This window comes from Pseudoliparis swirei, chromosome 5, assembly GCF_029220125.1.
Source record: "Pseudoliparis swirei isolate HS2019 ecotype Mariana Trench chromosome 5, NWPU_hadal_v1, whole genome shotgun sequence".
In the NCBI taxonomy this organism is placed as follows: domain Eukaryota; kingdom Metazoa; phylum Chordata; class Actinopteri; order Perciformes; family Liparidae; genus Pseudoliparis; species Pseudoliparis swirei.
In genome coordinates this window covers 20,468,639-20,489,375 of record NC_079392.1, presented here as the reverse complement: position 1 = coordinate 20,489,375, position 20,737 = coordinate 20,468,639, and the positions used below count along the sequence as shown (strand labels likewise).

General features: G+C 44.6%; 1 protein-coding gene across 1 annotated transcript; it reads right to left on the bottom strand.

Annotated features, from left to right (window-relative positions):
* Nucleotides 1-232: 232 nt before the first annotated feature.
* ccdc50a (coiled-coil domain containing 50a) lies at nucleotides 233-20,473 on the bottom strand. The gene is made up of 12 exons (XM_056414447.1): nucleotides 20,210-20,473; nucleotides 16,833-16,895; nucleotides 13,744-13,873; nucleotides 12,126-12,216; nucleotides 11,383-11,485; nucleotides 7,564-8,421; nucleotides 6,772-6,923; nucleotides 6,019-6,063; nucleotides 5,658-5,834; nucleotides 5,434-5,516; nucleotides 5,226-5,326; nucleotides 233-2,371 (listed from the first exon to the last, which is right to left on the bottom strand). The coding sequence occupies exons 1-12, from the start codon at nucleotides 20,262-20,264 to the stop codon at nucleotides 2,352-2,354; spliced, it is 1,878 nt and encodes a 625-aa protein (XP_056270422.1). The 5' UTR covers nucleotides 20,265-20,473; the 3' UTR covers nucleotides 233-2,351.
* Between the last annotated feature and the right edge of the window lie 264 nt (nucleotides 20,474-20,737).

The following is a 20,737-nucleotide window of genomic DNA, read 5'->3' as shown; positions in this document are numbered from 1 at the left end:
AGTATGAAGACAGACACTTCGTCTTCCTGGTTGCTGTGGGCCGTTTGTGTTTCTTGGGAACCGAACAACTGGACTCGAGTATACAACGTGTCACCTTTGTGCGAAGGTCACAATCCGGAAATAAGTGTGAAGAAATGACTTTCTTGGTCTCATTTGAGGCCTGATCCTCTGTTTTACTGGTGAGCTCAGTGAGCAGCGTCTTTTCTGGGACCGAATAAAAGTCATATTCATAAAGAGTGGAAATGCCAATAGTTTATTACATTGAGATGCTATAAGTAAGAGCCACTTGTTATTCATTAATTTTACTTAAAAAGTTCTGATACAGCAAGTTAACACAATGTGTTGATTCATAATTGGCAGATTGCATACAAGCCCTGGATTAAAGAACATTTAAAACGTAGCACTCATGTTTGATGTAGACGGCACTCTATTCCAAAGTAATGTTGGATTTGAACTTCCACAAATACAAAGACACGTCCCGATCAGATGGATGTTTTCACTTGTCAACATGTCCACATGGTGGTGCCCTCACCAAAGAATAACTCCCCACCTTGGTGGGTGTGGTAGCTCTTCTACGTCCACAATAACCTTGTCCCATTTTCAAATCCCTGAAAAAAAATTAACTGACGGCACAAATGTCATTTCGTCAACAGCAATAAGAAAAAAAAAGAAAAAAACGCCATGTTTGTCCTCGGCAATGCAAACGTCTCTGAACGGGGAGGGACTCAATTTGGAAACGGTTACAATTTCAGCAACATTTATTATAACGTGAGAACCTGGAAACAGCACTAAATGTTCAAAGACTGAATCACTTTGTCACGAAAACCTCTGTTAACTCACAGGCTGCACTGTGCTCTTCATCGACCTCATCCTTATTATTCAATATGAACAGAAAATAATGGATCCCGGAGTAGTAAAAACACAAAAAATAGGTCCCTTTGATAAGTAAGTAAGTTATATTTATATATTGAGCAGATCTGGTGACTGATTTCCCTCCATCCAGATGTAATTCTATTGTGAGAATGTTTGTCTTTACTGCAGGCAGGAAGTAATGTCTGCCTTTGAGCTCAAAACAAAGAGAAGACTAAAAGTGAGCGAGGGGGAATGGAAATTAAGGGAACAATCTTGAGGAAAGACAAACTAAATGTTGTATAAAAATAAAATATAAAGATCCCTTTTCAAAACAAAGATGAGTAGAGGGAAACAAGATACTGGGGAACATAACATGGAAGCACAAGTAAAAAAAATAAAAAAGGATATTTACATTTAAATAAAACAAGAGCAAATATTCAAGTGCACGTCTGTGCTGTAAGCACAAGCAGGAATTCAGGTTGAACAGACAAGCAATGTACATGCATTTCATTTTGGTACTGGTTCTTTTATGGGCCAGTTACGGTGAGTCGATATGAAATAGTGGCAGAAAGATATATTGAACAGTAATACATGAGCCAACAGTTTGTTCATTTACAAAAAGAAAGGGCTCGAGCCCTACCAGACAAACGGATCATTTGACAGAGCTGAAATGCATGTACACAGTTGTACACTCTCAGTAAGCATGCACATAAACAGTGAGTCATACACTGAACACCATCCGGCCACAGTTCTAAGGGTGATGGGGTCACAGTTCCCCGCCCAAGAAGAAGACAGCCAACTAGATGTCCATCGATGATCACGAAGCTCCGCCTCCTCCGCACTGGTAAAACACGTCAAAGCCAAAACTACCAGCATCTTTATAAAAGCTTATTTAGAATACGTCGTTTGAATACAGTTACAGAAGCGTCTTCCTGTTTGGCCCGTGAGGAGGGCCCGTGGAGCCTCGCTGAACCGCATCACGAGAACACAACTGCAGCACAAAGCAGCTGCCACGATGGGAGCAAAGACACTGGAGCAGCCGCGTTGGACCCGACAGGCACGTCCCGTGAGGAGTCATGAGGAATTTTGAGATTGCATGGCGATACCCAGCGGAGGCCTTGAGCCCTCGGGATGGCGTGGTCCACAGATGGGACGAACATCAGCACACGACGGCCATAAAAAGGTTCCTTCATGTCAGCAGCTCCGAATCAGGGCTGCCGTCTTGTTTGGCTCGTCTTGATGTCGAGTCAGTTAAAAGAAAATATATTAAATCACACTTTACAAATTTAAAAAAACGGTGAGTGTGATCCCAGCAGCCACAGCCTCCTTAACTCTGGGCCAACTTCAGGGGAAAGAAATCCCATTGCCAACTCAACAGATTGTCCCAAGGCGTTTGATCAAAAAAATGTGAATGGTTGAAAACAAAGAGATAAATGTATGAGAAAAACAAACATGAATGGACGAAGGTGGACTGACGGCATGTCGGTAGAGAGCCTGAGTCACCGCCTCGGATGGGCACCTGGAGGAGACGAGAGAGAGATCCATCAGCAACTTGACACATCACACTGCAAGCCAAGTTGGATTGTCGGCGTACAGTTTTTGCACTTTTGAGACATCGTGTCTGTCTTCTTTGAGATTTGGAAATTATTTCTGCTCGTCTCCGACGATGCCAACTGCTCATGTGGCACACGTTCACCACCTCCCTGGGCGCCGTGTCCTCGAGGTTAACGCACCCAGGCAGACACCAAACGTAAAGATGAACTGATGGTGGTCCTGTTCATTTCACCAACAGTTGATCGATTAGTCAAATGAAAGCATATTTTCTGGAAACGTTGATAATAATTTGGTTAATTCCCGTTCAAGTTCATATTAAAGCAAAAAAGCCAAACATTGATGCTTCTTCTTTGCCAGCTTGGGCAGTATCTGATCTGATATTTCACTAGATTACACATATTTTCTATACCAATTATTTTCAAATTTTTTTTTTTTTTTCATTCGTTTCTCTGTCACCTGTCACCCATCCCCCCGCCCCATGGCGACGTTGTTTTTTTTAATTTTGCCTTTAATCTTTTAGATATATATTATCATTGTCTTCTCTAACAGGCCCTCACCACACTCCTTCAAGGTGCTGTTATTAAACTCTCCCTGAAGAAGCTCACTCTGATCCAGAGGTATTGGACTACAGAACCGATCTCTCCTAACCTCCCTCTCTCAAGATCCTTGAGAAAGTGGTGTAAATCAGTTTGTGCGACTTTCTACAGGAAAAACCCACAGCAACCAGACGGCACTGGTGAAAAATTACATGAAAATTTAATGCAGGCAGCAGATAAAGGACTCTGTCCTCTCTTGTTAGACCTTTAGTGCTGCATCATTCGCACCATTGACCATGACATCCTGGAGCAGTCGATTGGCATTCAGGCACGGCACTAATTTGTTTAAATCCTATTTTTTATAACGATGACGCCTCGATAACCACCAACGTTAATCAATTTTTACCTTATACATGCTTCCTTTTTTGGGCATTATCAGGAAACACTCCATAAACTTTCATTGTTTATGCAGATGACAACAACTATATTTATCGAAAAAAAGGAGAGAGCACAAAACTGTAAAATTCAAGCCATGTCTTAAGACATAAAAACATGGACAAAAAGTAGTATTTTAATCGGCCCTGAGCACCTCAGAATGTGATTGTAGAGGCATTGCCCCTGGCATCCAACACCACTGTAAAGAATCTTGGCGTTATATTGATCGACTTGTCTCCTAACTCCCACCACGTAGCAAATCTCAAGGACTGCATTCTTTCATCTACGAAATATTTCAAAAATCAGGCACATCTAGAATGCTGCAGCTCGTGTCTCACTAAAAAAAGAAAAGAGATCACATGCTTTGGCCCACCCATCACTTCTACCACTAAGGACTACTTGTAGTTCCTATCTAGAGTCTTAAAAGAATGGGAGTCAGAGCCAGAGCCTTAGTTAAGCTTTTATCACCCTCCTTCAATTTCCAGCCGGTTCAGTCCACACAGACACAGTCACCTCGTTTAAGAAGAAGAGAAGACTTAAGACCTTCCTCTTTGTTAGTGTTATAGTTTTAGGGTTTGCTCCTGGTCCCCTGGTCAGCCCCTTTGATATGCTGCTATATAGCTGGGGGGGGGGGGTTTAGGGATGCCCTATCTCTCTCTCCTTTTTTCTCCTCCTGAATGAATTTTTCAATCTCTCATCACACGTTACTAACTCTCTCCCGGAAGTCCTTTTGACTTTTTCACGTCTGGGGTCGGGGGACCCTGACGGACACAAGATCATCTGCTGATGGAATGCCTGCTGGGTCGGAATTTTCTGCTGACCTACGCCCACTGTCCTGTGAGACTCCGCCCACTCTCCCTCCCCACCGCATCGTGGAGAGGTCCATCGTGGAATATGCCTACTATGAACTATTCACCCTAGAGAGGGATCCTCCTCCTCCTCTCTCTTTCTTTCTTTTTTTTTTTTTTTCCCTGAAGGGAGTTTTTTTTTTCCGATCTGGTTTTTGTTTGGGGGGGATGTGTCTATGTGTACAGATAAAAAACTCGAGAGACTAATTTGTGAAATTGGGCTATACAAATAAACTGAATTGAATTGAATTGAATATGACTGGAGGGAAGACTAAACCCTCAGCTGTCTGTCACACCACTGACCTCTGGTGGCGAGTGCTGTGCACTAAAATACATCAATACAGCGTAGATATGATGCTATTGAACATCAAACTCAGGATTTCTAAATTCCTTGGTATACCATAATAATACCACTAAAGCATATGTGATAGTCAATTTAATTTAGCTGAATTGATTTATTATAGGTAGGGGGTGCGAATAGTCCCAAGTGAAAAATTCTCAACCTATAAAATGGATTTAGCACCTCGTGGTGGCTCCGTCAACCAGTCAAGTTGCCTCTTTTATCCATATTATCTAAAATGACATCACTTTGTAGTGCAATTGCCATTAACAACATATTCACTCTTGAGTTATGGTAAAATATTTGTTGTGCGGGGGACCTCCGATCACCAAATCCAAATCAGTTCATCCTTTATTCAAAGTGGACGCTTGTGCTACATTTGAAGTAATTCCCTCCAGACCGCCCCGAGATACTGTGTTTAAAAGAATGGACCGGACGAGAGGTCACAGTGCCCTTGACCTCCATCATTTAGTTAGTTCATCCTAATACTATTCCCTGCTGAGATATCACATTCACTAGAACAGCGCAGAGGCATAACAAGTCTGATAAGAATAAATCCAAAATAATTTCAAAAGTAAGCACAGATGTCTGCCGTATGCAATTCATCGTGAGAATGCACTGATGGACACCAGTGTGGTCCTCAGGCCCAGAACCCGGTACCTTTGTAAGCAGCCTCAGGTCTGCGGGGGGGAGCAGGGTGGTCCGAGTAGCCGTAGCCAGAGTTCACGTTCTCATAGTCGTGTGCACGAGGCTGAGGAGGCCTGAGGCGGACGGAGAGAGACAAACAGCGGCAGGAAATGTTTGAAATAATGGAATAACTTCTTGACTCACGAGAAGTATTTATTCTGAAGGAGGACTGGACTTGTACCCGGCGGCCTTGTTGTGGTTCCTCTGCCTCTGGTGGTCATGCTCATCTCGTGTTCTGGGCCGGACGACTTCCTCAGAGTTCGGCTGCAAGCCAACAACACACACGATAATGGTTCCAGAGCCGCAGTGGAAACACGCTTTTATATAAAAGAAAGTCAGACGCTGCAAAAAAAGATTCGATCCCAAAGCACAGGTTTAGAAATAAGTATGGTTAAGGCAAATTACCCTGTAGTCTCCTTCTGGCCGCCTCCTCTCCATTGCCTTCTTCTCCATTGCCTTCCTCTCCATGGCATGCCTCTCCCTCTCCTTCTCCTTCTCCTTCTCCCGCTCTCTCTCGTTCTCCTGTTCTCTGTTCTTCCTGTACCCCTTCTTCTCTTGTTCCATCATCAGTCGGGCGATTTCCTGCCAAAGTGAGACATCAGAAACGTGGCATTTCTTCTTAGATAATCTGAGGCCAGAAAAAGTCTTGGTGTGCCTCCACTTAATAAACTCAGAGATGATTCAATTGGCTCCGTTCAGAAAAAAACAAAAGAGACGGCATGAGACCGCATTTAGAGTTCTAGATCGAGACCTCATAGCCACTCACCTCATCCTGCGCCACTTGGGCTGTACGGACGTGCATCTTGCTGGCCTGAAACCAGAGAACAATTAAAAAGTCAGATTTCCCTCCCAAGTGGAACACATTGTCCCAACGTTACATAACATAGGAAATGACAAAGATTGAGGCCTTTCAGCATGTATATTTAGGCTTCCAGTCTTTTGAAGAGTAGAATATATCACGTATATCCGGATATTAAAGCTGTTGTTTACCTATCATTTGAACAATCTAAACCTTGTACATTATTGAAAATTATTTGCTTTTTATGTCCTAAAACCTTCTTCTATGGATTTGATTAACCTGGTGTGAAGATCTGATGTTGAAGTAGTTAAATTGATTTATGAGCTCCTTTAATACTTTCTATATCTGACATGACTTCTCATTCTACCATCATCCAGAGGCTGGGTGCCTCAGGTTGGCTTTGACTTACAATATTCAGGTATTAATGTCTTTAAAAAAAAGACACAGGACAACACTTTGGGAAGTTTCAGGACAAGATAGCAGCTTAAGGGGGGAAGAGATGATCGATAAATAAATAAATACTAGTCACCATTGGAGAATGTGCTGCCCAATCACAATACATGACATCATTAACACGCCCAGAGGTCACCAGACACTCGTACAGACACTCTGCAAACAACAACCTGGACTTTATGCTGAGGAAAATATTCGAATCGGGTTCATTTATGGAACTCAAAAGACGTTAAGATAAAACCGTTTCATGGCCGTTTCCTTCCTCACCTTGATTTCCTCCTCTTGCATTTGCCTGGCCACCTCCATGTCCTTGTGCTCCTGCTCACGGATGTCGAGCTTGGTTAACCCCTTGGTGGCGTCGCTCACTCCGTACACAGTTTCCGCGATCACCGCTCCGCTGACCCGGTGCACGATACGACCTGCGGAGGACGGCACGCGGCATCAGCAACAGACAGCTGCAACTATCGATTACTTTTCTTGTGAAATTCATTTGTTGAATTCGTTTTTCCAATTTTGAGGTCGTCACACTTCAGACAATTAGGCCAAATCATTTAAAGAATTTGAAAACATTATTTCCATGTCTTCAAGTTTCTTGTTTGGCCTGATTTTTCGGGGCCTTTTTCTTGATAAATGACAAATAATGATTCAAATCATACAACATTCCGACGAGTCGGCGTTTCATTACTGCAATAGATTAATTTGTCGGTGGATTAGCGACATAAGGCACCTGAGCGGGCTGGAAATCTATGAAGCTATTCCACTACAAACACCACAGCTCACATTTCAGTCGCAGCAGCGTAATCTTGTCATGCAACAACCCGGCAGACGAAACACAAATCCACACCACAGCAACAAATCAGATGTTAAACTATCAAAATATAAATCAGATATTACTGTTGAAGTGTCGTCATCCTCATGAGAACAGGAGTTTAGTGTCTTCATTTGTGATTGTTAGATCGACCCACCACCTGAGTGCCAAAGCAAAAAAATAAACTCCAGCACACCACACAAACCCCCCCCCCCCCCCCCCGGAGCACAGAAGGGGGCTCAGGGCGGTACCTGTCTCTCCGTTGGGGTGAGAATGACCCCCGCCCTGCGCGTCCAGCTCGTCAAACACCTCTTCAGGGCCGGAGTGGATACGTTGCCGGCCCCGGGCCCTCCCTTCCCCCTCACCATCAGCCCCTCCCTCCTCCCAAGAAGCCCTGCCCTCCCTTGAATAGTGCCTGCTGGGCCCCGGCTCCTCTTCGAGTCCCCTCTCTCTGCTCCTGGTTCTCGCTCGCTGGCCGTCTTTCTCTCTCCGCTTCTGCCGGTCTCTCTCTCTCCGTCTGTCTTCACTCAGTCCTCTGTCTCTCTCTCTCCGTCTGTCTTCACTCAGTCCTCTGTCTCTGGATCTTTCCCCGTCTCTTCCTCCCCTGAGGTCCGGCTCCCTGTCTCTCCTCTGCTCTTTTCCCATCTGCCTCTCCCACTCCAGGTCTCTGCTCCTTTCCCGCTCATGTTTTCTATCCCAGGCCTCTTTGGGGCTCTGCGGGGGAGGAGGTCTGGCTGGTCGGTCCTTCCTCCTCACCGCTCTGTCGGTGTCCTCCCTCCCAGGGCCCCGGGCTTTGCCAGTCTCTGTGGGCTCATAATCTGGGTATCTGTCCCCGTGCCTGCCTCGAGAAGTCAATAGGTGTTCTGGGTGCGGATCTGCATGCCTGCTCCGCCCTCCGTCTGCCACTAGGTGGTGCTCAGGATTTCTGGAGCGGCTGTTTGGTGCAGCTGGGTCCTGCTTTGGGTACCGGCTCCTTTTGGGCTCCGTTGAGCTATAATCTGGGGAGGAGTCACGATGACGTGGGCTCAGTTGAGCATGTGCATCATATCGATTTGGGGAGGGGGATTGGTTACGGGTGTGTTTGTCCAAGTCGAGGGTTCTTCTTGCAGCTGAACAGGGCAGAGAAGGAGGAGGGAGGGCGGCATGGAGAGAATGATGATGATGATGGTTGATGAGAACATAGAAATGTGAAGGGAAAAAAAAAAAAACACAGACAGGAATGATTTAAACTTATATAAGTAAGCACCGAGTTAGACTCAGTACCTGTGAGGATCCAAAGACAAAGTGCATACTAAAGATGTAGAGAGGGAATTAGCTGCACCCAAAATGTCCAGAGTTGTGGATCCTACTCTGGGATTATTTGGACAGTGGCAACAAGATGGTCATATTAATATTTAAATGTGACATAGCAAACAGACCAAATGTGCTGCAGCACCCTTGTATACACCATGTGTCTTTCGTCACCTGCTATACCGTCCATCCATACGGTCAGCAGCTGCTAACGACGACAAACAAACTACAACTGGTTCAAAAAAGAGCTGCCAGATTAGCACTTGTGTTCAATAAGCACTAAAACAGGACATATGCACTCTCGTCTGTCATGGTTCTCAGTGTAAATTAAACATCACTCACTATAGCCTTCTCATGCGTTTCAGAAACCTAGTATTTAATCAGAAACCTAAATATTTCTATAAATCAGTCACAATATACATATAACAGCCAATATACATAAACCAGGGATGTCAACACTGAAACACACGCGCCAGCCTGCACACACGCACACGCACACTCAATTTAATGGGTTTTTATTGTATTGTATGGGTTTTATTGTATTGTATTAACTGTGTTTAGTTTAGAGGATCTACTGCCTGTGTTGCTCTTGTATATATCTTATTATCTTATGATGTGTATGTTAGGTGTATGAACACTCAGTCTATGCATGGATGTTTTGTCAGGTCTTCTCTGTGTATGGAGAGCTGTCTGCACACATACACCACTTTTAGATTAGTTTTAGATCTAGACATGTTTCTTGTTTCTGTTTTGTTTTGTTTTGTTTTAGAAAGGCCTGACCAGGGACTGGGGTTGCAAATTAGCCAATTGGCTAGAAACCTTCTGTATCACATGTACACTTTGTGTAATAATGTGCGCTGCTTTGTCCCTGACAAATAACATTTAAAATCAAAAAATAAAATAACCATCACAGAAGGAACACTATCGTAGGCCACTTGATACCTACAACCCCAGGAACAAACTTCTTCAAGCGTACGAAAGAGAGCTCTTCAAGCAGTTATCCTTCGTGCAATTACTGCTTGGAACTTGCTCCCTCCTCATATATCCGTTGCCTTGGTAGTCATCAGATCCTTCTTTGTATAAATTACAGATGCACTGTACTAGCTATCAGACTGCACTATTTCTATCATCATTTGTGTCATTCGGTTTGTACTATTTGTAACTGTTTGTTTCACGTCATGTTCTGTATGCATGCCATTTTGTCCTTTCTGTGGTCCCCATGAAGATTAGCGGCCGCTGAGGCGTCAGCTCGTGGGGATCCAGCTAATTAAATTAACGATGTGCCGTTTGATGCACACCGTTTTAAAGGAATATGTAGCACACTTAATGTCAACAAAGCATAAGCTGTTTTAGACCCAGTGCACGGACAGAACTTGAGAACAGCATGTTCATCTCTTATGAAAACCATCTGGCTGGAACAAAAGTTTCAAAGAAAACAAATGAGTGAAAAGGCACAATGAGGAAGCACACAGCCGAGGCTCATTACTCAGTCAGCTCAATGGAATTCAAGTCATCTAACCGGCTGCTTGACGTCTAATCGATGGGCCTTTGCTTGTGTTCAAACATTTGAAAAGCAAGTTCACAGACAGCCTGACCGGTACCTGCTCGGAGCGAATGGACGAGTTTAAGCGTTTGCTCTTCTGTACCGCCTCGTTTCTATTCCAGGAGTGTACGTGTCGAGCGGAGACACAGGTATTGCCGCCAACGCCGGTTTGTGTGCAACTGTGATCCACTGGATTAAGTCAAACACAAACACAGCCCACGACACAGGCGGGAGAAAAGCAACATGGTTTCACACAAGTGTGCGAGTGTGTAAACGCGTGCATCGAGAAGATGCAAAAACAACTTTGGTGGAGATTGAAAAAGAGACAAATCACAGGCGCAAGACGGTTCTCTAAAACGGAACACCTTCGCGTACGGCGACAATCTCGTAACCTGCATAGTGGCGTCGTCAGGCCCCCTCAGCATGGATACACGGCGAAGAAACAACCTTAATCTTTGTTTTACATGCATTTTCCATGCACAAACACACCAACAGCAGGGCCATTACAGGTGAGTGGTTATGTAACTTGCAAGACATAATGAGTCTGGCAAAGGCTCAGATAGCGTAGTACAAATAGAGTCGGGCAAAGCGGCACGGTCAGCACGGACGTGCTGTGGCTTGCACTCGACCACCTGCCATGTGGAGACAGACTGTTCTCTTTAAGCCACGCCCGTCTGTTGACAACTGGCCTTCTCCCGCTGTCCTGTTTGGCACCATGTGTTTAACATACAAACACATCCTGAGGCGGCGTTTCCCACAGACCCATTTGAGAGACTGTGGCGAATGGATGAATCATGCAGTGGAAGTGTGCATGAAAAACCTTGAAATAGATTCCAATAGATGACACTGATGGCATAATACAGAGGTGTGACATCAGTTGCATTCATTACGAACTAGATATTCATCCAATATCTGGAGGTCAAATCTGCTACCAAAGCACATTTAAGATGCTTTTTTTTTTTAACTGGAGCACTGTTAAACCCCTTTACAGCAGCGTGGGAGCAACATGACAAACAGTTTCTCTGCAGGAATATGTAAGCAAAATCTTTGCCTCGAGTCAGCGACAATCTCCAGCGCCGTGCGGCATCAAAAGCAAACCCTCACACATCCGGAGCTGAAAAATAAATATCCTAGCACACAGAAGAGGAGGTTTATCTCCTCTCTGGTCCTTACAGGCGGAGGATTCCGCACACAGGAGCAGTCCCACATTAACACGAGTCAGTGGAGCTCTTCCTACCTCCGTGATCCTCAAAGTACTCCTCCTCAAAGTTAGCTTCCAGCTGCTTCTGTCTCCTCTTTTCCTCTTTCATCTCCTTCTCCTGCAGCTTACGCGCTATGGCCTGCAAACAAACAAAACACGTAGACATGTCGTATTCTTTTGGGTTGATGTTTTTCTTCTCTTTTGCCAGTCAGTATAGCTTCAAACATGTGAGATTACATTACAGAGGTGAGGTGCATCGTTTCCTGATGTGTGTTCCATACTCGGGCAAAGTAGGGCATTTTTTCACAGAAGTATGCAGCAATGAGTCCCATGACTCCCTCAACTTACAGGCAATGTCAACATCAGTCGTAGAACAATAAGTGTATTGGAAACATAAACAGTGGCAGCTCAGGAGGAACGGACCACAACTGAACCATCGCCCTTTATTTGATCTCATTGTGGGGGAAAAGACTCGTTTATCGATGGCATCATGAGAAAAAAAACATTTACAAAAACACCCCGTTACTGTAGCATCAGCATATACTTTGCTCTTCATGCAAGGTAAATACACACATTGTAATTACAACTTAATGAACCAATACAGGTCGGGTCACTATGGCTGTCATGACATTAATGGAATCGGGAGGCACAAACAAAGTGACGACTCAAGTGGAACGACTCGCCCACAACACCACATTGATATTACGAGTCAAGCCACTGACGGGCGGATGTGACTTTGTGCTTCAGTGGGCAGAACTCGGAATGTGTGCGTTTCCTACCGCGTCCTTCTCTTCCTGCTGCCGCTGTTGCTCCGCCTGTCGGACCAGTTGATCCTGAATCTCCTGGGCGATCTCATTGTCTTGACGCTCGCTGAGCTTCCCGAGGGTTCGTGTGCAGATGGGGAGGTGTTTGGAGAACATTAAAACATTCATTCAACATATCGTGACACCAGCCTCCCAACTAAGTATGCATCAGTGATGCTTGTAACACTGATTACATCAACAAGATGTTGCCATGAACTCGTGTTTAGACTTTTTATACACATGCACAATAAAAGGCTTCAAATGTATATATCTATTTTACAATACCCCTCTCCTCTGTATTAGTATAGTACCTTAAATTAAAATGAACAAAGAGCTGCATAACTGTTTCAATAACCTAGTTACAGCAGAGGAACACAGAAGGGAACGCAGTACACGACCAGCAGTGAAGTGATCCAATACGTGGTGAGGCAGCGAGTGTTTTCCTCCAGGCAGGAGCGGGAACACATCGGCCTGTTGCTCAAAGCGCGATGTTGACAACACCACCATCTGCCTGCAGGGCAGTTTGTGCGCGTCGACATACACGAGTGAAATGTTTGAAAAGGAAGCGTGAGCGCTCAACTGCAACTGTGTTTAACCCCGGCAGCAGCCGACAGCTCGGGAGAACTTAAAACGTACAAAAGTAAACAAACTGCGGCATCTTAATATTCCTTTGTGGCAAAGTACCAATAAATAAACAAGTGATGTCGCATTTTACCCACGTGTGTGATTAGTCAAACGCCTGAGCGTTGTATCGTGGGTGGATAAGAAGTGGCTTTGGCGAGTGCAGGTTGGATGGCAGCGTGAGCTCCCAGCATGACAAGCAGCTTTGGCTTGCCTGCATCCATGGTGGAGCATCTGGCTTCTCCTTGGGGGGGGGGGGGGGGGGCACTTCTCTATGCCCGTGTGTTTGTGAAACACTGATCTCACTTTGCTGTGAGTCAGCAATATTTTATTATTTAAGGGGGTGGTGGAGGGGGACCTTTACTCGGAGTGGGCTTTGGCGCAATGTATGACTCCGTAGTCCTCTTCACTATTCTGAATAAAAGGCATTTCTTACCCAACAAAGCTAAACCGTTGCTCAATGCTCACGAACCAAATGAAAGTAGTGAATGCAAAACATCGCCTCCTAATTTACGACAGTTTGGAGTGATGGGGGAGTCGCACGTCTGTCGACACACGGGGTTTGGGAGTAATTACTCCAGATTACACTGATCTGAAACAGATGCTCTCGATCAAGCAGCAAATACGAGACACGGCTCTCGGCTGAAGAGCATTCTGATGACTTCTTGTTGAGGCTCATTTCATATAAGACATTAAACAAATAAAGATTCACAATTTAGCACCAAGAAGGATGGTTATAGCTACAACTTGATGATTGTACACAATTATAATCAGCAAACAGCTTTCAAGTAAATGTCAAATCACACATTATTTATCAACCATAAGACAATTACATTGCTAAATGTTTTAGCGTCACACGAGTTACCTTCTCTTTGTCCAAAGAAGTGTGCAGGTTTGGTTTTATTGGCAATTTCTCCATTTAGTATTGCTCTTTGATACAAACATAAGTGTGGTGTGTGTGTGTGTCACCCACATGTCAGTGTGCTGCTTCTGGTTCTGGCCCTTGGCCCTCAGATCCTCTTCCTCCTGCAGCTTCTTGGCCACCTGCAGGTCTTTCTGCACCAGACGGCTCTTGTTGATGTTGGACGCCAAGTGGCTTTCGACTGTTCGACACAAGAACAAAAGCAACGCTCTTACAACGTGTGCACACACAGACACACACACACCACAGGAGTAGGTCAGCTGGCTGGACCGCACGTGTGATGAGGAATTAAGAGCGATGAGCAGCAGAGCACTCAAGAGTTTATTTACGGAGCCACGCGTTCGAGATGTTTCCCCGCTGATACGCGGTCGTGTTGCTCAGATGGCCGGAAGAGAACACGAGAACAGGGAGGCACAGACGCTCCGGTCTCTGGTTATAAACAAGGAGCGGTCCAAGTCACTGACAAATTAATTTTGACAGCGGCGGTGCCGTTCCAAGGTTGTACGATGGCACATTGAGGGCCATAACAGATGATGAATCCTGCTTGCTGACGCACTCCAAGCACTTCGTAAGCATGGAGAGCATCACTCACTCGCTCAGCTTCACCTGGCTATCGACCTGTTCGTGTGAAAAGGACCAAATCACGTTTGGCAATTTACCCGCGAGAGGCTTCATAAAGTTTCTGCTTTCCGACTGGTGGGATTGAAGGAGGAAGCTGTGCGTCACCGCTGTGGCGACCTGATAAAAGTCAAGGGGTTGACATCGATTTTTTGGGGGGGACGACACTGATCAATTGTTTACGTTGAAGACTCCGTACCAAAAATAATGTTAAAAGGCAAACTGATGACACAACTCAAGATAAGGCGATCATTTATCCACCGCCACATTTCTCAACGGGAAAATGTATATAAAAAAAAAAAAAGGAGTAAAAAAACATGACCAGACATTGTGACACTCGTTCATTCAACAAACATTTGGAAGGAAAGAGGACTTGGGGTGAGAAAGTTAGACTATCTGAACCTTCTTACAAAGCAGCGCAGAGACGTACACGGAGGGAGAAAAAAACAAGTGCCGACAAAGCCATAAAGAAATACTTCCCAGGAGTAAGGAGTGTGCTTCGTGCTCAAATAAAATTAATCTTTAACTCCGTGTCGAATATGAAATGATTGTGCAAAAAAAGCCCCTTTGGAGATGGTCATCTGCTGATGTGATCAAGGAAGAAGAAAGAGGGTCGCTGCATATTTAGAAGACCATCAGGTTACGTCAGCCAGCATTCACCTCGGTGACATCTCGGGTCAAAGGTGAAACAAAATCTTTGTTTCACCTTTGACCCCAGCTGAAAGCAGATCAGTTAGCGTTTCAACAAAGGCATACAAGCGCTGCTCGTAGATCACCGAGGCTTTAAAAGGGTTAATGACAACACAAGGCCAGCCAAAACCAAATTAATCACTGCGAACACTGAGCCTAATCTGCACTTAGGGTCTGCCGGGTGACATCTGGCCTTCTTTCTTGCAGAGCGTGTTGCATAATGTACCCTTTTATGGGGACGTATGAAAACTATTGTTCCTGTGCAGATCCGTAAAAGCACTCAAGTTCCCACTTTCGACTCTAAATCAAAAGCCTAACAAATATATATACTAATTTCCTGCACAGGCTAAAAGCAGTCGCCTCTTTCAATTCAATTATTTTCTTTGTGAGTGCAGGAGATGACGAAGTGCAGTGGCCACTAGCCATCTGCAGGCATTCCTTTGTGTCTAATAAAAGGAAGGCCTCGTTATGTCTGGGTCAGAAACCGGCCTTTCAACCAAACTCTGCAGGAGATTTCCTTCAGTGAGCGGCCAGCAGCGCCTGGGAGAATTTTAACCGGAATCCCGAAAGCAAAAAGGACAAAAAGTTGCAAAAAAAACGAGACTTTCAATTCACCTTAATGCACATCATCTTTAGTCGGTCTCCAAAGTGCCTTTATTACATCTTGTGAAAAAGATAACGACTAATTCCGCACACATTAAAGTACCGGCTAATCTAGTCACGGGGGGACAAACACTAGAACAACATGCACACACAATGTTCCTTTCCGGAAAAACACACACGGTTAGAAACAATGTTATCTCTCAGTGCGGTCGAGATAATATAAATAAATAAAACCTTCCTAAGCCGACTGTGCCGTCTAACTTCAGATCCAGCTTCTCTGTGCAGCCGCGAGCAGAAATTATTGTGATCCAAACGGATCCACCGTAGTCGGCCATGACGGAGTGGTGTGGCGGCCTCCTGCATCATTCACACATTTACTGTGTGGCTGAAGCTGGGTTTGTGTCAGATTTATCAGGCTGTGGCCACCGACGCTGCAGTTTGTTAGACTTTTTTTACCAGAACACAGAAGGAAAAAGAGGAAAACTGTGGACTGCGTTCATTTGTCTTCTTCTATGCTCTGAAAGCATCTTTTAGAGTTAGCTCTTTTGCAAAGTAAGCAGTGAGTGACCTACAGGAGAAATGCAGCAGGCAGCTTGACAGAAATAGCCAACAGTGACGCAACGGGCCCGACGCAAAAAACATTACAATAAACTAGAACGGGCACTCGGTAGAGCGCATACCTTCGCATATCACAAGATTGGGCATTGAATTATGAACATTTTGGCATTAGTTGCATGCCAATTGGATAAAATGTGACCACGCTATGGTAAAAAGAAGATTTTGACCTTTTCGTGATCTTGACCTTTTACCCCAAAATCTAATCAAATGGTCCCCGGATAATAACCAATCATCCCACAAAATTTCATGCAATTCGGTTTAATACTTTTTGAGTTATGCGAGTAACACACATACACATAAATAAATACACGGCGATCAAAACATAACCTTCCGCATTGAAGGTAATGACTAAAGTGTTTGAACAGAAGGAATGCAGCCACGGTACCGGAATGAGTTCTCCACATTTGTACGTCTGAACAAAGAAACCGAGCTTTTCCCCGACTGAAGTTGACCTCAGATCAGTGCTTAGACGCATAATAAATAAATTAAATGAAAGCACAAATCCCCGATTTGAATGAATGACGAGGAGTTACCCATCTCTTTAGGGGAAAACACAGGGGCGGGAAATGATAATAATAAAAAAAAAACATGGCTGCTTTGTAGTTTCTTACTCTCTTGCTCCTGGAGGTTGTAGGCCAGGCAGTGATCCTCCAGCACAGCAAAGTCTTTGCACACTGAAAAAAAAGAGAGGAGATGGAAGTTGAAGAACAATACAGAGAAAAAAAACAAAGTTTAAAATGAGTTTCAACTCCTGCACGCTTGATCATTCGGCCTCTTAAGTCATGCAGCGGGTGCGAGTCGAGCTTGAGGCCGTAGAGATGCGAAGATCTCCATCTGGCGTTCGCAGTTGCAGGTGTTTAACATCCGGCCCCCTCTGCCCCATTCTCACATCGAAAAAGGGTAAGGTTAAAAGGGTTAAATCTAGCCCACAACCGAGAACAGGACGGTACAACCAGAACAGACAAACGGCGGATTACATTTGTTGTCAATGCCAGATTTAATTTCTTGATTGAATGTGCGAGCTGACGTGATGTACGAGTTGTACGACTACTGGATGCATCCAGAGATCTGTTCAGCGCACGGTGGTTCTCGGTCTGATCGAGTGCTTTTCCACCTGGCGCGTGGTTTGGTTCTCTTTCAGCGGCAAAGACATGAAGTGAAACTGTGAATGAAGAACGATCATTTCCCGTCAGACTGAAAGTCTAAATCCAGACTGAAAGTTTAAATCCAGACTGATGTTGCGGGAGCTGTTGAGCTTATAGAGGTGCAAAGGGCCTTTACAAATGGAGAAGCAAGCCCACTACTGAAACGCTGCCAGTTTAAATTCCTGAACTGGCAAATTCAGTGCAAGAGTTAAACTACCGCTTTACGAGAAACTCTGAAAAATGCATGTGTCAATCAGTGGAGATGAACATATATTAAAACAGGTGATGTAACCTACATGCTTAAGTTAATCAGCCACCAATACTGAGTTGTAAAGCTCGGAGATAAAATATTACAGACCGCATGAGAGCTGACGGAACACATCCACCACATTTACTGAAGGGGAGGTTTTTTTACAGCAGCTTGTGGTTTTTATTTGGCTTATTCTCTCAGCTCTAGGCCTCAAACTGCACACGTACAGCTACAATCATGATCTTACTTATCTGTACAGAGTGAGAGTTATTTGACTACTAGTTTTCCATCTCACATCTTCGCAAAAAAATCTAAACTGCACAGACTTTCCATTCATGGTTTCAATATTACAGACACTGATAACAAGTTGTAAACATTCATTCTGGAAGCGACTGTGCAAACGGCTGGAGGAGGGGAGTTTCTCATAAAAACCCCGATACAAATACCACACGGCCATCCTAACTGTTCTGAAATAAAGCAGCTTTTCTGCCTTTGAATACTCAGGATCCACCATTCTTCAAACGCTGACAGTTTCCTGTGTAGGAAACCGAAGCGGTGAGGACATTTAGGACCCGTCTCGCTGCCTCAGCTAAGTCTGGATGTGGCCCTTACAGCATAGCCACGCACCACTCTGCTCAAATCAACTTACCCACTGCATTGATTTTGCCTAAGATAACTATTATACAATATATACCATCATACACAGATTCACTCATATCAAAGCTTTGTGTGACATTTATCTTGTATGTACGGCTCTCCTCCTCAGCCTTCATTAAACAGCCTAAACACAGTCATTAACTGCTCACACCCAGCATCTGCTCTCACAAAGATGACTTCATCCACATAAATAAGAGCCAGCAACTGTCTCTGACTATGTGTTACCGTGAGTTACTGAAAAGCACAAAGAAGGCTTGGATTCAAGCTGAATACAGATCGGTGGTCCAGATTGTCCGTTTGCATGCGGCGGGAGGCGACTGGGTGGATGATTGGGTTTAAACAGATGCTGGGAAGAGGGCAATACCCCCTCGAAGCCCCCCCCCCCCCCACTACCACCAACCAGGATGGGATTTGACGAACACGGAATTCAATTCAATTCAGTTTATTTGTATAGCCCAATTTCACAAATTACAAATTTGTCTCAGAGTGCTTTACAATCTGTACACATAGACATCCCTGCCCCAAAACCTCACATCGGACCAGGAAAAACTCCCAAATAACCCTTCAGGGGGAAAAAAAGGGAAGAAACCTTCAGGAGAGCAACAGAGGAGGATCCCTCTCCAGGATGGACAGATGCAATAGATGTCATGTGTACAGAAGGATAGATTTAGAATTTAAATACATATTCCACGATGGAGACCGCCACGAACAATTTACAACCACACGCTTAAGCTTCTTTGCCAAGAAACTAGATGGATTAGGGCCAGTGTAGCTTTAAACAGTCCCGTTAACAACTGTACAAATAAGTGTGAGTTTGAGTGACAATTCCCTCTAAAGCTTTGTTCTTGTTTTACATTTTGGAGAAAGCATTTCACTTGGTCTAGTGTTCACAACGCAAAGCAACAGAAGTATTTCAGCGGCTACGGTCCTCATCGCGTTGTGCTGGAAACATCAGCCTGACGCCAAGATGCAAAGACCACACGACTCGAGTCTTTGTGCTTCGCATGCAGATTACAGGCAAATACCATCACCGGTTCATCTGTGAGTTACAGCACTACAACTAGACAGCTCACAATATTTACTATTCTCCTTACACACGAGGGATGAAATTAAAACGCTTCTATCAGATTTCTCAGGCTCTCTCTCTGCAGACCAGCCAAGCAGTGGGGAATGCACGTTCCTCCAGCTATCTGACCAGAATAACAAGCACCCTGCCGAGCAGCTGCTGCACACTGCAACAGGGAAGGGTCCTTCCCACGAGCACACCTTCCCTTCCCCAAAGCCTCCTTGCTACCTGAGCTTCACCTTCACATCAGCAACAGACTGAAGTCGTGGCTGTTTATAAAAGTTAGGAGGAATGTGTTTGTGTGTGGGGGGTTGGTTCTCTCTTGCTGCAAATTAAAGTCACTCATCATAATGTTTAAAAGCAGCAGCATTATAGTGAAATGCTGAGAAATTATTTGATGTGCACATTTAAAAAGAAGTAAGAGGCCAGTGTCCATGTAGCTTTCATCTGCATCAAACAAAGTAGATTGTCCTCCCCATCCCTGACACCATGGAGACACTTCCATGTGATCAGCCCTCAGGCTATCAACACCTGACTTATACCAGGTTGTGTCTACCCATTACAGTGGAACATCCACGGGTCCACATTTCACATTAATCCGAACGGTATGTGCAATGAGAAGTGGGAAACAACAAGACATCGCGTCGCCTTCCGTCTCATCTCTAATCAGTGCCGTCTCCCTGACCCCAGCATAGAGTCCACTGATGTAGCTTCGACTAGCAAGCTGTGCTAACAAACCACCACAACCATAACACCCAACACCAAACGAACAGCTGTGTTCACTCAGTTAACATTAGCCTCGTGCCACCGACTAGAAACGCGTGACGCGACACAGCGAGTTTAAAATCACAAATATGTTATGGACGTTACCCTCTTTCACTCCAGGTAGTTTATTCTTGTCGATGCTAACGTCACATTCAGCCATGTTGTCACCGATAATAAGTCAAAAAAACGCCGTTGACGTTGAATTACACTTCCGCGTTTCAACGAGGTGAAACTGATTGATCGCCTTCACTTATAAAAATCGATTGGCGGTTTAGGTGCTGGACGGCTCTTTTGATTAGTTTCGGTGAGCCAGCCTCTCCCGATACGTCGCCTCTGTAATTGCCTGGCTGCTACTCTGCTGAAGCTAGCGTGTCGGGTTTTCTGTGAGCGTCCCTCCCTCCACGAAGCTCTCGCACGAGCCCGCAAAGTTACAGTGTTTTAATACACCACTTCCGGTTAGACATGTCAGAATAAAAGACGTGGTGTTTTTTTAATTTAACGCGCCCTTAAATGTGATTTATGTTGTTTCTATATAACACAATATATAAGGGACAGTAACAGTAAACGGTGTTAGTTAGTTATTCAGATATTCACAGTGAGAACTAAGCTATTATTGGGTGGGTGTGGTTTGAT